A 12,435-nucleotide genomic window follows, 5' to 3' on the forward strand; every position below is an offset into this window, starting at 1 on the left:
CTTGAGATCAAATCTTTCCTGTACGTTTCCTCTCCACCCCGCCCCATCTACGCTCTAGAGCTGGCCGGCGTGCCCTACCTCTCCTCTCCTCAGCGGCGCCGCCCCAGCCCCCGCCCCCGCCCCCAACAATCCCTCCGCCTCCCATGCGCACGCACGTCGCTGCCACCACCGCCCTCGTTTAACCTCGTCGCGTCCCTGCTGCTGCAACCCCGTCCGCAATTTGGCCATTCGTTCCCGACCGAAGGTATGAGCATTGGCCATTCATGACTGGTTAAATCCCAGTGACCTCCATATATTTCGAGTGCTCAACGAATCGATCCACTCCTGGTACTTGAATCTGAATTCCTGCGTGCTTCATTTGGTCATGTGCACTGTTCCAGTGCTCCTGCCCAGTGCTCATTTGTACCCAGTGGCTCGGTGAATGTTCTAAGATGATGTGTAGATGGTTAATGCAAAGAGAAATGACGTTCCCTTAGCACATTCGTATTATTTCCTCACCAAGTATAAGTCTCTTTCCAGGCCTCCAGGTGTTTTCGCAAAAAAAAAGAGATTATGCTTGTGTAGTTAAGACACCCCGCATGTTATGTAGATGAGTGGCTCAAAATTTACTTCACTGTATTATAGATGTTGTTGAGCTGGTCAGCCTGGGGTTTTCATGCACATTATACATCGGATATTTGTATCACCTCTCACCAGGAACTTTTTAAATCATGCTCTAGCATAATGATGACTTTAAGGCATTTAACTGAACTGTGCAATGAGTTCAGTTGTAAGACATGATCTTCTCTAGCCACTGTCTGTACAAAATATTGAAATATTTTCTCTAACTACTGGCAAACCAGTATAGTATCGATAGTTCATTATCTAATTCTCACGCACCTGGTTTGGACTGAGAAACTTGCCGTTTTGATTATTGGGTACAGATGAACATGATTTCTGCCATTGAAGAGCTTAGTGGGCTAACTACTGGGGAACTTAGTGAGATGCTCAAGGAGTCGGGGAGTTTTGTCTTGCAATCCAAGGCAGATGATGGAGGTCCAAAGCAGGTACTTAGGTACACTGTTTACATGTATTTAAATCAAATTTTCCCTAACACATGTTCTTTACAGGTGGACATGGAAAAGCTTGTGTCATCACTTCCTCTTCATCTTCTTGCTGTATGTTTGAATCTCAGAAGAGGTTCAGATTTAACATATGTGCTTCGTGGCATGCGCTTTTTGCATAGTTTATCTGAGCTAGCAACTCGCCACATTAAGCTGGAGCAGGTAACGTCTCGTTATTTCACACAAGCTCGTGCTTTTACTCATGTTTGGCTTCCTATCCTGTTCATTTTATTTATTATGATATCCGGTGAGCTCTCTTTTCCATCTAAAATTCGGCTAATGAATAACATTATATTGTCTCTGTGCCTTGCCAACAATAAAGCTCAGTTTGCTCATTGAATTTAATTTTACCGTATGGTTAATAATAACAAATGAGTAAATGATGAGCATTGGGTCCAATGCATGTTTATCTTCCTGCAGGTTTTTCTCGATGATGTGAAATTATCTGAACAAGTCATGGATCTGATATTCTTTGTGCTGTCCATTCTTTCTGACTGGAAGAAGGTTCGGCAACCACCAAATTATTTATCGAGCACGGCATGCTTATAGTTAATTATTATCATTTCATAGATATTTCTGGTAACAGATAATGTTTTACATTAGGAAAATCATCTTGGTGCTTCTCCCTTCATACATTCATCACTTGTAGCAGCAAGTCTTCATCTCTTGACAAGTTACTTTTCATCTCAGTGGCATGAACTTGTTCATATTCTTCTTGCACATCCAAAGGTAAGTAGGTAGCATAGGTGGTAATTTAATGACTATTTGATTCCATGGCTTGATTCCGTAGAAGCTCTGAACTAAAAGGATAGAACTAGCCTTGGTAGTTTTATATCATGTTAAATTTCATGTTTAAGTAATATCGTTTTTGGTTTCTGAAGTCCTTATTGTATTGCTTTTCATTAGTATAACCAACTTTTCTGTCACTGCAGTTCAAGTTGATTTCATGAATGATATATTGATATGTTCATTGTTAGTTTTGTGCTCATCCTGAACTAGAGTTCATAAGATATTGCTGGGTGTTAACTTTGTTCTTGAGATCCCAATAAATCCATTTCTACTACATGGTGTTAACTGTAGCTGCCAGGTCCATCTGAGCTAAAATTAGTAGTATTGTTAACATGTGTTGATTTCTTTGGTTCTTCTATATTATTACAGGCTGTTATCTGCAGTCATCATTTGTTATTATATCAAAAGAGGTCATGTTAGTATTCACTTCTGTAGTTATTCTACTGCTTTATTTGAACTGTAGTTGGTGGTAAAGTTTTGCTGGCAACTGCCTGTTTGTATGCACTACGGTATTAGTTATTTCAACCATGTTTCTTGTGTTTATATATCTCAGTCAGAAAGATGTTTCAGAATAGAAAAAACATCCATTTCATAGTTCTTTCTTTGTGTACTCCCTGGAGCACTATAGCGTCCTTTGAAATGAATTTTACGTGGGCAATACATGGATCTGCCTGTTAGGTACCTCGAATTCCATCTATTCATTTCTGTTAATGTTTTATGTTCGTGGTCAGGTTGATATCTTTATGGATGTAGCCTTTGATAGTCTGCATGAAGATACGAGGATATTGAGTGTCAGGCTATCAGCATTGAGCAGCAAAGACTTTCCTGTTGGTCCTTTTGACTCACAACTCACTTACTTCACATGCCAACAGTGTGAAGTATCATTGCAAATTCTTTTGTCGCTGTGCCAGCAGAAGTTGTTCCGAGATCGTATTTTAAAAAACAAGGTCTCTTATATCTAACATCTGATTTCCTTGTTTTTTGAGTTCCGCTGTTGTGGGAAAACTGCTCAACACTAGCGCCTTGTCCTCTGTATGATTTATCAAGATAGACTGGTTTTCTCATACTAATAAATGATATAAATAGAATTATATCAGGTATAACACGTTAAGTCATTACTTGTTTTCCAGTTCCAGTTCAATTCCATCTTCTAATCCCTTGCATGCAATTTCCACAAAATAGATTTACTTAGACTGATCTAGTGCGAGCATCAATACTTTATTTTTATAGTGACACAATCATCTTTGTGTTCTTATTAAAATATTATTGTGAGTATGCACTCAAATCTGTTATTGTTGCTGTATATCATTACATGGTATGCCCTTGGAGAATGTGGATATAAAAAATTACTAACTCAATGCAGGAGCTGTGTAGAAATGGAGGTATGTTGTCACTCTCTCTTACTATACTGAAGTTAGGCATTCCAGAATGTCTGAAAGGATCAATGGATATTGCGTCATCCATTTCCAGATTGAAGGCTAAAATCCTGTCTATTGTACGTTGGTCGTGAGCCTTGAGTCATGATTTTACTTTTGTTTAAATCAAGTACTACTACTGTCTACTGCGTGAACAATATTGAGTTAGTAACTAAATGCTTGGTATAAACATTCTCTAGTTGCTACAACTGTGTGAAGCTGAAAGTATTTCTTACCTTGATGAAGTTGCCACTTTACCAAAGATCATGCAACTAGGGCAAACCTTGGCACTGGAGGTTAGTTCTTTTGGGGCTGATGACTGTTGGAAACAAAATTTACTCCTTTTCTGCAGCATCTGGAAATTTTATGCAGTAGCTATCAAATTGATCACAATGATTAATGCAGGTTCTTAATTTACTGAAGACCGCAATTGGAAGAAAACAAAAACCCACTGCCAGTTCCCATGATAAGAGTTACCCCATGGGTTCTGTGCTTATCAATGCATTGCGTCTAGTTGATGTCTTTTCTGATGATTCAAACTTCAGATCGTCCTTCATAACTAACACTGTAAGCTTTGCAGTTAACTGCTTCTGCTACCTTGATAGGGTTATAGCCATTTAGCAAACATACAACTGTTCTTGCAAAGTTAATATTGTACTTGAACTTATTTTTTAATCTCTTTCTCTCTTGCAGATTCCCTTTCTGACCCAAATTTTTGCTACTCCTCATGACATTTTTGTCTCGAGTTGGTGTTCTGTCAATCTTCCAGTGATGGAAGATGATGCTAATCTTGATTATGATCCATTTGGTGCAGCCGAGCTGGCACTGGCAGCTTCTTCAAATATGTTGACTGAAGCTAAAGCTAACTATTCATGCTCTTTTCGCTCTATCAGCATGCCTTCACTAGCATATGCACAGACAAGAACAGCGTGCGTGGTGAAAATAATAGCAAATTTGCACGTCTTTGTTCCAAACATATGTGAAGGTCAGATCTTTTCTCAGTTGCTATGATGTGCCATACAATTTTCTGTAAGCCTGATAAAAGTTATTTTCTCATGTTAACAGAGCAAGAAAGAGATCTTTTTCTTCAGAAATTCCAGAAATACTTGTTATCGGAGAGTCCCAGCCGATCATTGGACTATGCAGCATGTAATGAGGCCACTACAGTCTGTAAAAACTTGGGTACGGTCACTTCTATTTTTGTTTTACAGTTTGTTGTGACTGTTAATTCATTATATTGCATATCTAACTTCTTGTTTTGTGGGGTTTTGCAGGAGCTTTGTCCCATTATGCTAAATCACTAATTCCTAATAACTTGTTGAATGAGGAAGATGTGCAATTATTAAGGTGGGTAATGTCATTTTGACTCGTCTTATGATGCTTCTTGGTGTGTCACATTTTTGTTTTGTTTTTTTTTTATGTTTCTTTGTTGCATGCCTCATTTGCTTGTCAATATTTTGGTTGGAATTTCTTCCATCACCTGACAATTTCTTTGATCATGTTTCTCTAACTTTCCTTTTCCAATTTGCAGTGAATTTGCTTATAAGTTACAACTATGGTGTAAATCGCAAGGTGGACAGAGAACATTTCAGGTTTGCTTGCTTTACTCATTGATTGTGAAGATCATACTAGCAACAACATACCAAAGCGTTGTGTTTAGTCTCTGTTCTCTGATGGTTCTCAAGGGATATGCAAAATTACATTCCTATAATAATAATAGTTATAAATTTTGTGAAGTCTTGAAGCAAACTCACTGTTTTTTTTGTATGGTCCGTGTGAGTGTGATGGGTGTGCTCACTGTGTAACTAGAAAAACAGCCTGGTACCATGCATCGGGTGGCATCTTCATACTTTTTAGCAATTTAGTCAACTTTGTTGTCAGTATTTTATTTTCATATGTTAGATTATCTCATTACGTGATGATTTAGATGGCAAAAGGTGATACATCATCGCAAGTGAACAAAGACTTGCAACTGGTGCAGCAGCCCCTGCCAACAAGGGTCACTAGTGTTCCAGAATCCAATGTGGATAACCCTCCGAAGGTAACATTGTTGGTTGCAGTATAGCTATGTACGTACTAATGTATTTGATCCCAATCCAAAATTGATACTAACAGGTTGTGCAGAACATCGAAGAGCCTACAGCAACACCCTCAATGAAACAAGAGGGAAATGCTAGGGATGAGACTCCAAGAAGCCGTGTCAGTATAAATGGTGGGCTCCTGCAGAATTCATTTGGTCAAAACCTAATCCATCTTGGTGTTACAAGAACAACTAGTGCTGGCTATCCGGGTGCCGGTACTGCTTCTAGCATGGAACTCCCACGCTGCAAAAGTGCAGATCATTTCAAAACAGCAGAACCTACAAAAGAAATTGGTCTCCGGGATAATGATGATAGGCAACCTAAGAGAAAGAAGCGGTCAATTATGAATGATGTACAAACAAATGAAATTGAGAATGCTCTGGTTGTCGAGCCTGAGATGCATAAGAGTGCTACTTCACTTCAGACATGGGCAGAGAAATTGAGTGGACAGGTATTATATGCCTTTTCACTTGGATAATCTTTTATTAGGTTTTACTAGTTTATGCCTGTGCAATTCATGAAAATGTGGATACACTTTCAGGGTTCAGAGATAACATCATCACAACTAAAGAACTGGTAAGGTAAAATTATCTTTCTTCTTTCATCCAATAATATAACCAACTTTTAGTCCTTCAAAGTTATTTATTACAATAGCCTAGAGATCGTCTTCTATGTCGGCACCGGTAGCTATTTGTTGTAATACATTTTTTTTCTTTAAATTCTTTTTTTTTGCGGGGAAAAGAGATATATTAAGCCACAGGTGGGTTACAGTCATTGGCTATCGCAACGGCGACAGTCTGGGGTACATTGCTCAACCAGAGCTCCGTCCTACCCTGAACCCTACCAACCTTAGCTAACTCATGGCTCGCTGTGTTAGCCTCGCGGCTAACCTTTTCGATCACTACATCTCTCTCCCGGATCAAATCACGAATGACACTAATTCTGAACGCATATGCCGAGGTATTTGGGGTGCTCTTCTTGATCAGCTCAATTGCCTCGGAACAATCAGATTCTACTACGATCTTCAAAGTCGTCCATTGAAGAGCTAAGCTCAGACCCTCCTCAATGGCCAGGAGTTCCGCTTCAGTAGCATCACTGCAATGCCGCAGCACACGGCAGGCAGCAAAGATCATGTCCCCTTGGTGATCGCGGAGCACCATCCCAGTCGCTGCACCGTCCCTCGTGAAGGCGCCATCAGTGTTGAGCTTAGTCGCTCCAGGTTCCGGTCGCATCCACTTCTTCCGCACCTTCTGTCGGCCATCCCCTTCATGGTCTGCTCGTTTGAGACCTAGTTCTGGCCTCACCACCATCTTTCCCTTGGTCACATCTGCATCAGGGGCTTGTTTAATTAGCATTAAGGAATTCAAATAGCTTACCAGGAAGCGCCGGGCCAATGTACGGGTCACATCTGCATCAGGGGCTTGGGGTAATTCTTTAAATTCTAGGCTGACCAATAGAAAATATAAGCATGCTCGCCTTGTGAAAGAAAGAGGAGTCCCATATGAGAGTGAGAATGCTGACATGCCATCTACACCAGCTACTTCCCACTTTGGTGACTCCTCAGAAAGTGCTGTCAAGGAGAGCTATTTGCTACCTTCGAGGGTGCTGAATGCTCTAGGCATATCCAAGGGCAACAGACTGGTGGCCCCAGACACCAATGATCCAACTACACAGGCAGAGTTCAAGCAAAACATCATGACGAGCCATCCTTTTACAAGACCATTATCATTTGAGACTGGTTGTTCTGTTTTGTTGATTGACAACGAAGGGAATGCAATTGGCAGGGGGAAGATCTTTCAAGTTGAGGGCGGGGCACAGATCTGTACTATCGATGTCATGGAGCTTAAGATTGAGAAATGGAGGGAGCTCCCTCACCCCTCCGAGACATCTGGAAGAACGTTCCAAGAGGCAGAATCGAGGCACGGTGGCGTGATGAGGGTCGCGTGGGATGTTGCCAGGCTTGCTCCTGTGGTGCCGTATCCTGTGGTGCCATAAGTTCATTCTTTTTGCAGCATGTAGGAAACGGACCTCCCATCTGGGCATTAACAAAGTACAGCGATTAGAGAGAACCTTCAATCTAGGATATGAAGCCATGAATCTTTGAAAGAGGCTTTTATGGCAAGCGAGCTGCTCGAGTTAATAGTGTTTCGTGAAAGCCTCATTGCTATCTGTCGACTGTTGTATTCATTGACCTCATGCAGGAGAAAATACACCCTTGTAGGGTACTAATTCTGATATATATGTTCGTTGTCCGTTGAAACAAGTTCGACACTACCATGTTGCCATTGTTGAGATACTACATACAAATGTTTCTTTCTGGTAACTGAAAATGTTCAAAAGAAACATGAGAATTCTTTCAAGATTTCACGGGCATAGGTTCAAACGTTTAGGTTGGCCAAAGCAAGTGAACACTTCCGTATTCAGTTCAGTGTGTTGGTAAAGTCCGATACTACAGCGAAAACCTGAAGGTGCTGACTACGTATCTAGGAGTATATAAGATAAGATATGCAGGTGGTTGATTAAGTGGCTAACAGAACTTTAGCATAATACACTTTACTGTTTACTCTACTCCCTAGTTCGTTTGGACAATAAAAATGCGTTGGTGTTCTTTTAGTAGTAAATTTGATAAATCCCCTGATCTCTAATTTGTCATCCTTCCAGAGAGAAATTTGCAGCATGGGGCAAAGGAAGAACCTGACGTCGCTCTCAGGCTTCACAGCCGGACGTCGCCCAAATATTCTTCCAGATAGTCACTATTTGCAGATTATTTACCATCCACTGTCAGGTTCGAAACAATCAATTATCTCCCAGGAGGCAGACAAACTAATTGATATGATCTTAAAAATTCATCCTATTTACGCCGCTCATCCATCTTCTATTTGTCAGCTGGGCCCTACGTAATGGTTACTGAATTTCAGAGCTGCTTCACGTGCTACATAAGTACAGAGATGCGAAATGCTTGTTAATGTTCACACGGATGCAATGGTCTAGTTTAGGGAATAGACTCAATCTATAAAAGCTTAGATGCATCTCTGGTGGTTGATTGAGACTCCATAGCGCAGGTGGATATATACAAAATAATCTTTTGGATTTTGAATGCTTTTAACTTTTCGTGCATTGAGATATTAGAGTGGAACAAAATCATGGTGCACCTCTGTTTATATGTTATCTGAGAAGAAGGAAGTGTTGTTGCTCTCAATAGCCTTTGCAGTCCTAGTAAAGTACATTACAATGTAATTTAACTTGTAGTGGCACGTAGAATAAAACAATCGAAGATGGTCCTCTGCTAATAGGTTGCATTGCGTGATGCACTGCTGAATTATGTATAGCAGCGCAATCTACATTTTCTCGTGAAAAAGAAGAGCAGTGCACTTTTGTGTGTGTGTACTGTACCTTATTTTACTAGCTACAAAGATATGGTGGTTTGAACCATGGAGATGAAAGTATGTTGTGAAGTCCTTCAACAAAAGATAAGATGAATAAATACACGCCCTATCAATATTAATTCCTTTGTTAATACACGTCCTGCTTTTTATAGCAAAGCAAACAAGAGTTTTTACAACCAAGTCACCGCTGGGAAGTGGGAACCACCGGCTTTAGAGCATCTCTAACAGAGCCCGTAAAAACGCGAACTGAAAACCCGAAATTCAGTTCACCGAACTCGTGTTTACGGGTCAAAAAATAGCTGGCGCAGAACAGAGCCTGTAAACGAAAACTGTAAAACAACATATTCCCTAAATATATAAAAAAGCTTTTTCCTTTTTTTCCCCATTTTTCTTTTTTTTCCTGTCTTCTTCTTCCCTATCATCTTCTTCCCTGGAAGCTCTCCCGGCCGGCCAAGGCAGCAGCAGCACGTCGGCCCCGACCTGCCCCCCGATGCGCCGTGCCTGGCCGCGCGCCTGTCGCGCCCGCCCGGCCGCCCGCCGCCCCGCGCGCCCGCCGCGCCGCGCCCGGCCGCCCGACCACTCGGTTGCGCCCGCCGCGCAGCGCCCGGCCCCGCCCGCGCCGCCGCCGCCCCGCCACGCCCGCGTCCTACTCGCCCCGGCTCCGCTCCGTCCAGCCACGCCCGCGGCCGCCCCGGCCTGCCCCTGCCCCGCCCGCACCCTGCTAGCTCCGCCCTGCCTCGCCCCGCCCAGCCCCGGCCCTGTTCCGCCCCGTCCCGCGCCGCCCCACGCCATCGCGAGCTCGTCGGAATTTGGTTGGATTCCGGCGAATTTAGTTGGATTCCGGCGACTCTACTGGTGGAAGCAGTTAGCTCGAGCTGAAATTTCAGCACGCCACAAGTAGGGGTTCGCGTTCAGTTCGCTCTTTCGGCCCCTACAATATAGGGCGAGTTGGGTTCGGTCACTGATCTGCGCCATTTTTCGGTTTTGGCTCGTTTTCGGTTTTCAGCCCCTACAAAGCTCGCTCGAGCTGAAAACTTTTTTTTTCGGTTTTGGCTCGTTTTCGGTCACTGATCTGCGCCATTTTTCAGCCCGAATCCGAAAACTGGCGGTTATTTTTCGGTTTTGGTCCTTTTACGGGCTCTGCTAGAGATGCTCTTACAGATTAAACGCGCACACACCACAACCCAAACACAAGGAACAACATAACCAAGCTAAACAAAGCACAGCTCCCATGAAAGGTAAAAGGAGAACTGTGTCCTGACACAAAGGAACAACGACTCAAACAGACTCTCTCAATCTTCAAAACATACGCTCCCCAAAAGCGAAACAGGTCAAGATCCAGACACTCGGGCTTTCTTGAGTTTCTTCATCTATATTTTGCCGTCATGCATCATCAGCCAATGAAAGATTTGATGACTTTTTTTTTTGCAAGCCGCACATATAATGACATGAACAATGAATGCATAGAGATCACAGAGATGCAGAATGCATGGATACACACACAAATCACATATCGTTTGGAGCTGCTTGGTCTGGCAACCCTCCAGCTCTGAATCTAGTGGCGCAAGAAGGACGCGTGTTCATGTCAGGCTTTTGTAAATTTCTCTTTTATGTGACGCTTGTTTATCTTGCAATCGAATGTATTCTCCTACCGACTTTCTACTTGTTTATCATTAGAGATTTGGTATTTCACGGGCGACTACTTTTTTTCCAAATTCCAGTCGATCTGATCAGGCGTTTTGAGTGCTCCTCCTCTCTCTCCCATGCCTACTCCAGACAGATCCGAGCCAGAGGTGGCGAAGACACGGCCAGCCGCGGCGACGATGGCGAGGGCGAGTCCTGGCCGAGACGAAGGAGCGCACGACGCGGAGGCGACGGCGCCGACGGAGGCGAGGAAGTTTAGCTGGATCGGGGTGTAGTGGCACTCCGCCGCCGGATACAATCACTGCTCGCCGGACTTAGATGAAGAGCTCGGGCGGAGGCAGAACGGCGGTGTAGGTGGTCGTGTCAGCGCCGCCGGCCGCGGGTGGCGGGGGACATCCGCTGGGCAGGGTGGATGGGCGGAGGAGGAGACGGCGGCGCCACTGGAGATTGAAAACACGCGAGTTGGGGAGGTCTGGACGAGGAAGATGATGTCTCCACCCTTGGATGAAAATCTAATGGCTCAGAAAATAGCTGCTTGTGCCCCTCCCCCCCAGAAGGGACCATATTTATCCTTTTTGCCATCTAGAATTTCATTGTATTTCTTTATTTATTCATTTTTTGTTCAAACTCTCTATCTGTCTATCTATTATTATTTTTCTTTATTTTACCTGATTATCTCCTAAGTTTTAGTTTTAATTCACTGCTTTGGTAGGTTCGTTATTATTTTTGTTGGTTTTTCCATTTTGACTCAGAACAAAGATGGACAATACACAGATTAAAAAAAAGCAAAATTTTTCCTTATTCATGCAATAGGCATACGCCCATGCCGTGCAAGAACCAAGCTGCAGACAAAGATGTGCTCGTAGCCTAGCTAATTCCTCAATGGAGGAATATCTCTACGAAAGGAACACTTGCAACCATGGGGGAAACATGTGCCTTCCCCTTGGTACGATTCCTGGCAGTATGTTATGCACGACTTGGCGATGCATGGGCCTTCCCTGATGACCGAGGTCATCGCGTATCCAGAGATCATCTCAGTGGTGGTCGCCATTCCTAAAATATAACAAGTATAATTATGTAAGGAAAAACTTTATAGTGAGTGTAAGTTCATCATATAGTCAACATCTTGCTAATAAACATACCTGATGAGGATATCACTAGTAGAAGGGCCATGGCCACAAGCAATAGTTTACTACTCTTCATCGTAGTTGTGGGTGAATGCTGTGTTGATTGAGGGCTTGGGTTGCTGGAGGAGATTGGCATGGGATGCCTTGGGTTTTATAGAGGGCATGAGGTGCTTCCGCTGGTATTAAATGAAGGAGATCATCATGCGGTGCTTACACTTGGAAACCAGCTGGCATGCAGAAAGGCTATGTCTTCTGACACTTGTGCACCACGAAACTTGATTTGATGACACGTGCATATGCTGAGTTCAACGTGGCACACATCCAAGAAAGCGGCGTAGATTGTCACCGTCCACGATATTTCTGCCTAAAAAGTTGAGCGGCTGATGTTGATACACGTAAAAGTCTAACACAGTGACATCTGAGTAGTTGAGTTGTTGACAGGTAAGCAACGTTAAATATGGCAACGCTTTCAAAGAAGCTAAGAACTTTTTGTCATTGACTATGGTACTTATGCGTAATAAAGGGAACCTGTAGTATGCACATACATAAAAGTTTAAAACGCTATCATGTGCCTACTGAAAGGACACAGATGTCGCCTAGAGGGGGGTGTATATAGGCGATTTAAAACTTTTACGAGATGGACTAAAATAATGCGGAATAAAACTAGTATTTACTTATGCTAAGCAATACAAGCAACTACGTGGTAGCAAAATATGTAACTTCAAACACGACGGCTATCATAAAGTAAAGTGTGTAAGTAAAGAGCTCGGGTATAGAGATAACCGATGCACGCGGGAGACGATGATTTATCCTGAAGTTCACACTCTTGCGAGTGCTAATCTCCATTGGAGAGGTGCGGTGGCTTACTGCTCCCGAACGCCACAAGAGGC

At 43.0% G+C, this 12,435-nt stretch overlaps 1 protein-coding gene across 3 annotated transcripts; it reads left to right on the forward strand.

The window, feature by feature from the left end:
- The first annotated feature begins 923 nt into the window (after positions 1 to 923).
- LOC124688443 (nodulin homeobox-like) lies at positions 924 to 7,666 on the forward strand. Of its 3 annotated transcripts, none has more exons than XM_047222123.1 (16): positions 924 to 1,046; positions 1,110 to 1,265; positions 1,524 to 1,607; positions 1,707 to 1,832; positions 2,624 to 2,839; positions 3,256 to 3,387; positions 3,508 to 3,603; positions 3,713 to 3,874; positions 4,001 to 4,292; positions 4,373 to 4,489; positions 4,582 to 4,654; positions 4,839 to 4,899; positions 5,235 to 5,348; positions 5,423 to 5,839; positions 5,930 to 5,964; positions 6,834 to 7,666. In XM_047222123.1, exons 1-16 carry the CDS (start codon positions 924 to 926, stop codon positions 7,381 to 7,383), a joined length of 2,754 nt encoding a protein of 917 aa, XP_047078079.1. In that variant the 3' UTR covers positions 7,384 to 7,666. The 3 variants fall into 3 exon arrangements, with proteins under 3 accessions (XP_047078079.1, XP_047078080.1, XP_047078081.1); XM_047222124.1 differs by having other exon boundaries at positions 5,432 to 5,839; XM_047222125.1 differs by having other exon boundaries at positions 5,930 to 5,969; positions 6,834 to 6,943.
- Positions 7,667 to 12,435: the final 4,769 nt, after the last annotated feature.

This window comes from Lolium rigidum, chromosome 2 (genome assembly GCF_022539505.1).
Source record: "Lolium rigidum isolate FL_2022 chromosome 2, APGP_CSIRO_Lrig_0.1, whole genome shotgun sequence".
Lineage (NCBI taxonomy): Eukaryota > Viridiplantae > Streptophyta > Magnoliopsida > Poales > Poaceae > Lolium > Lolium rigidum.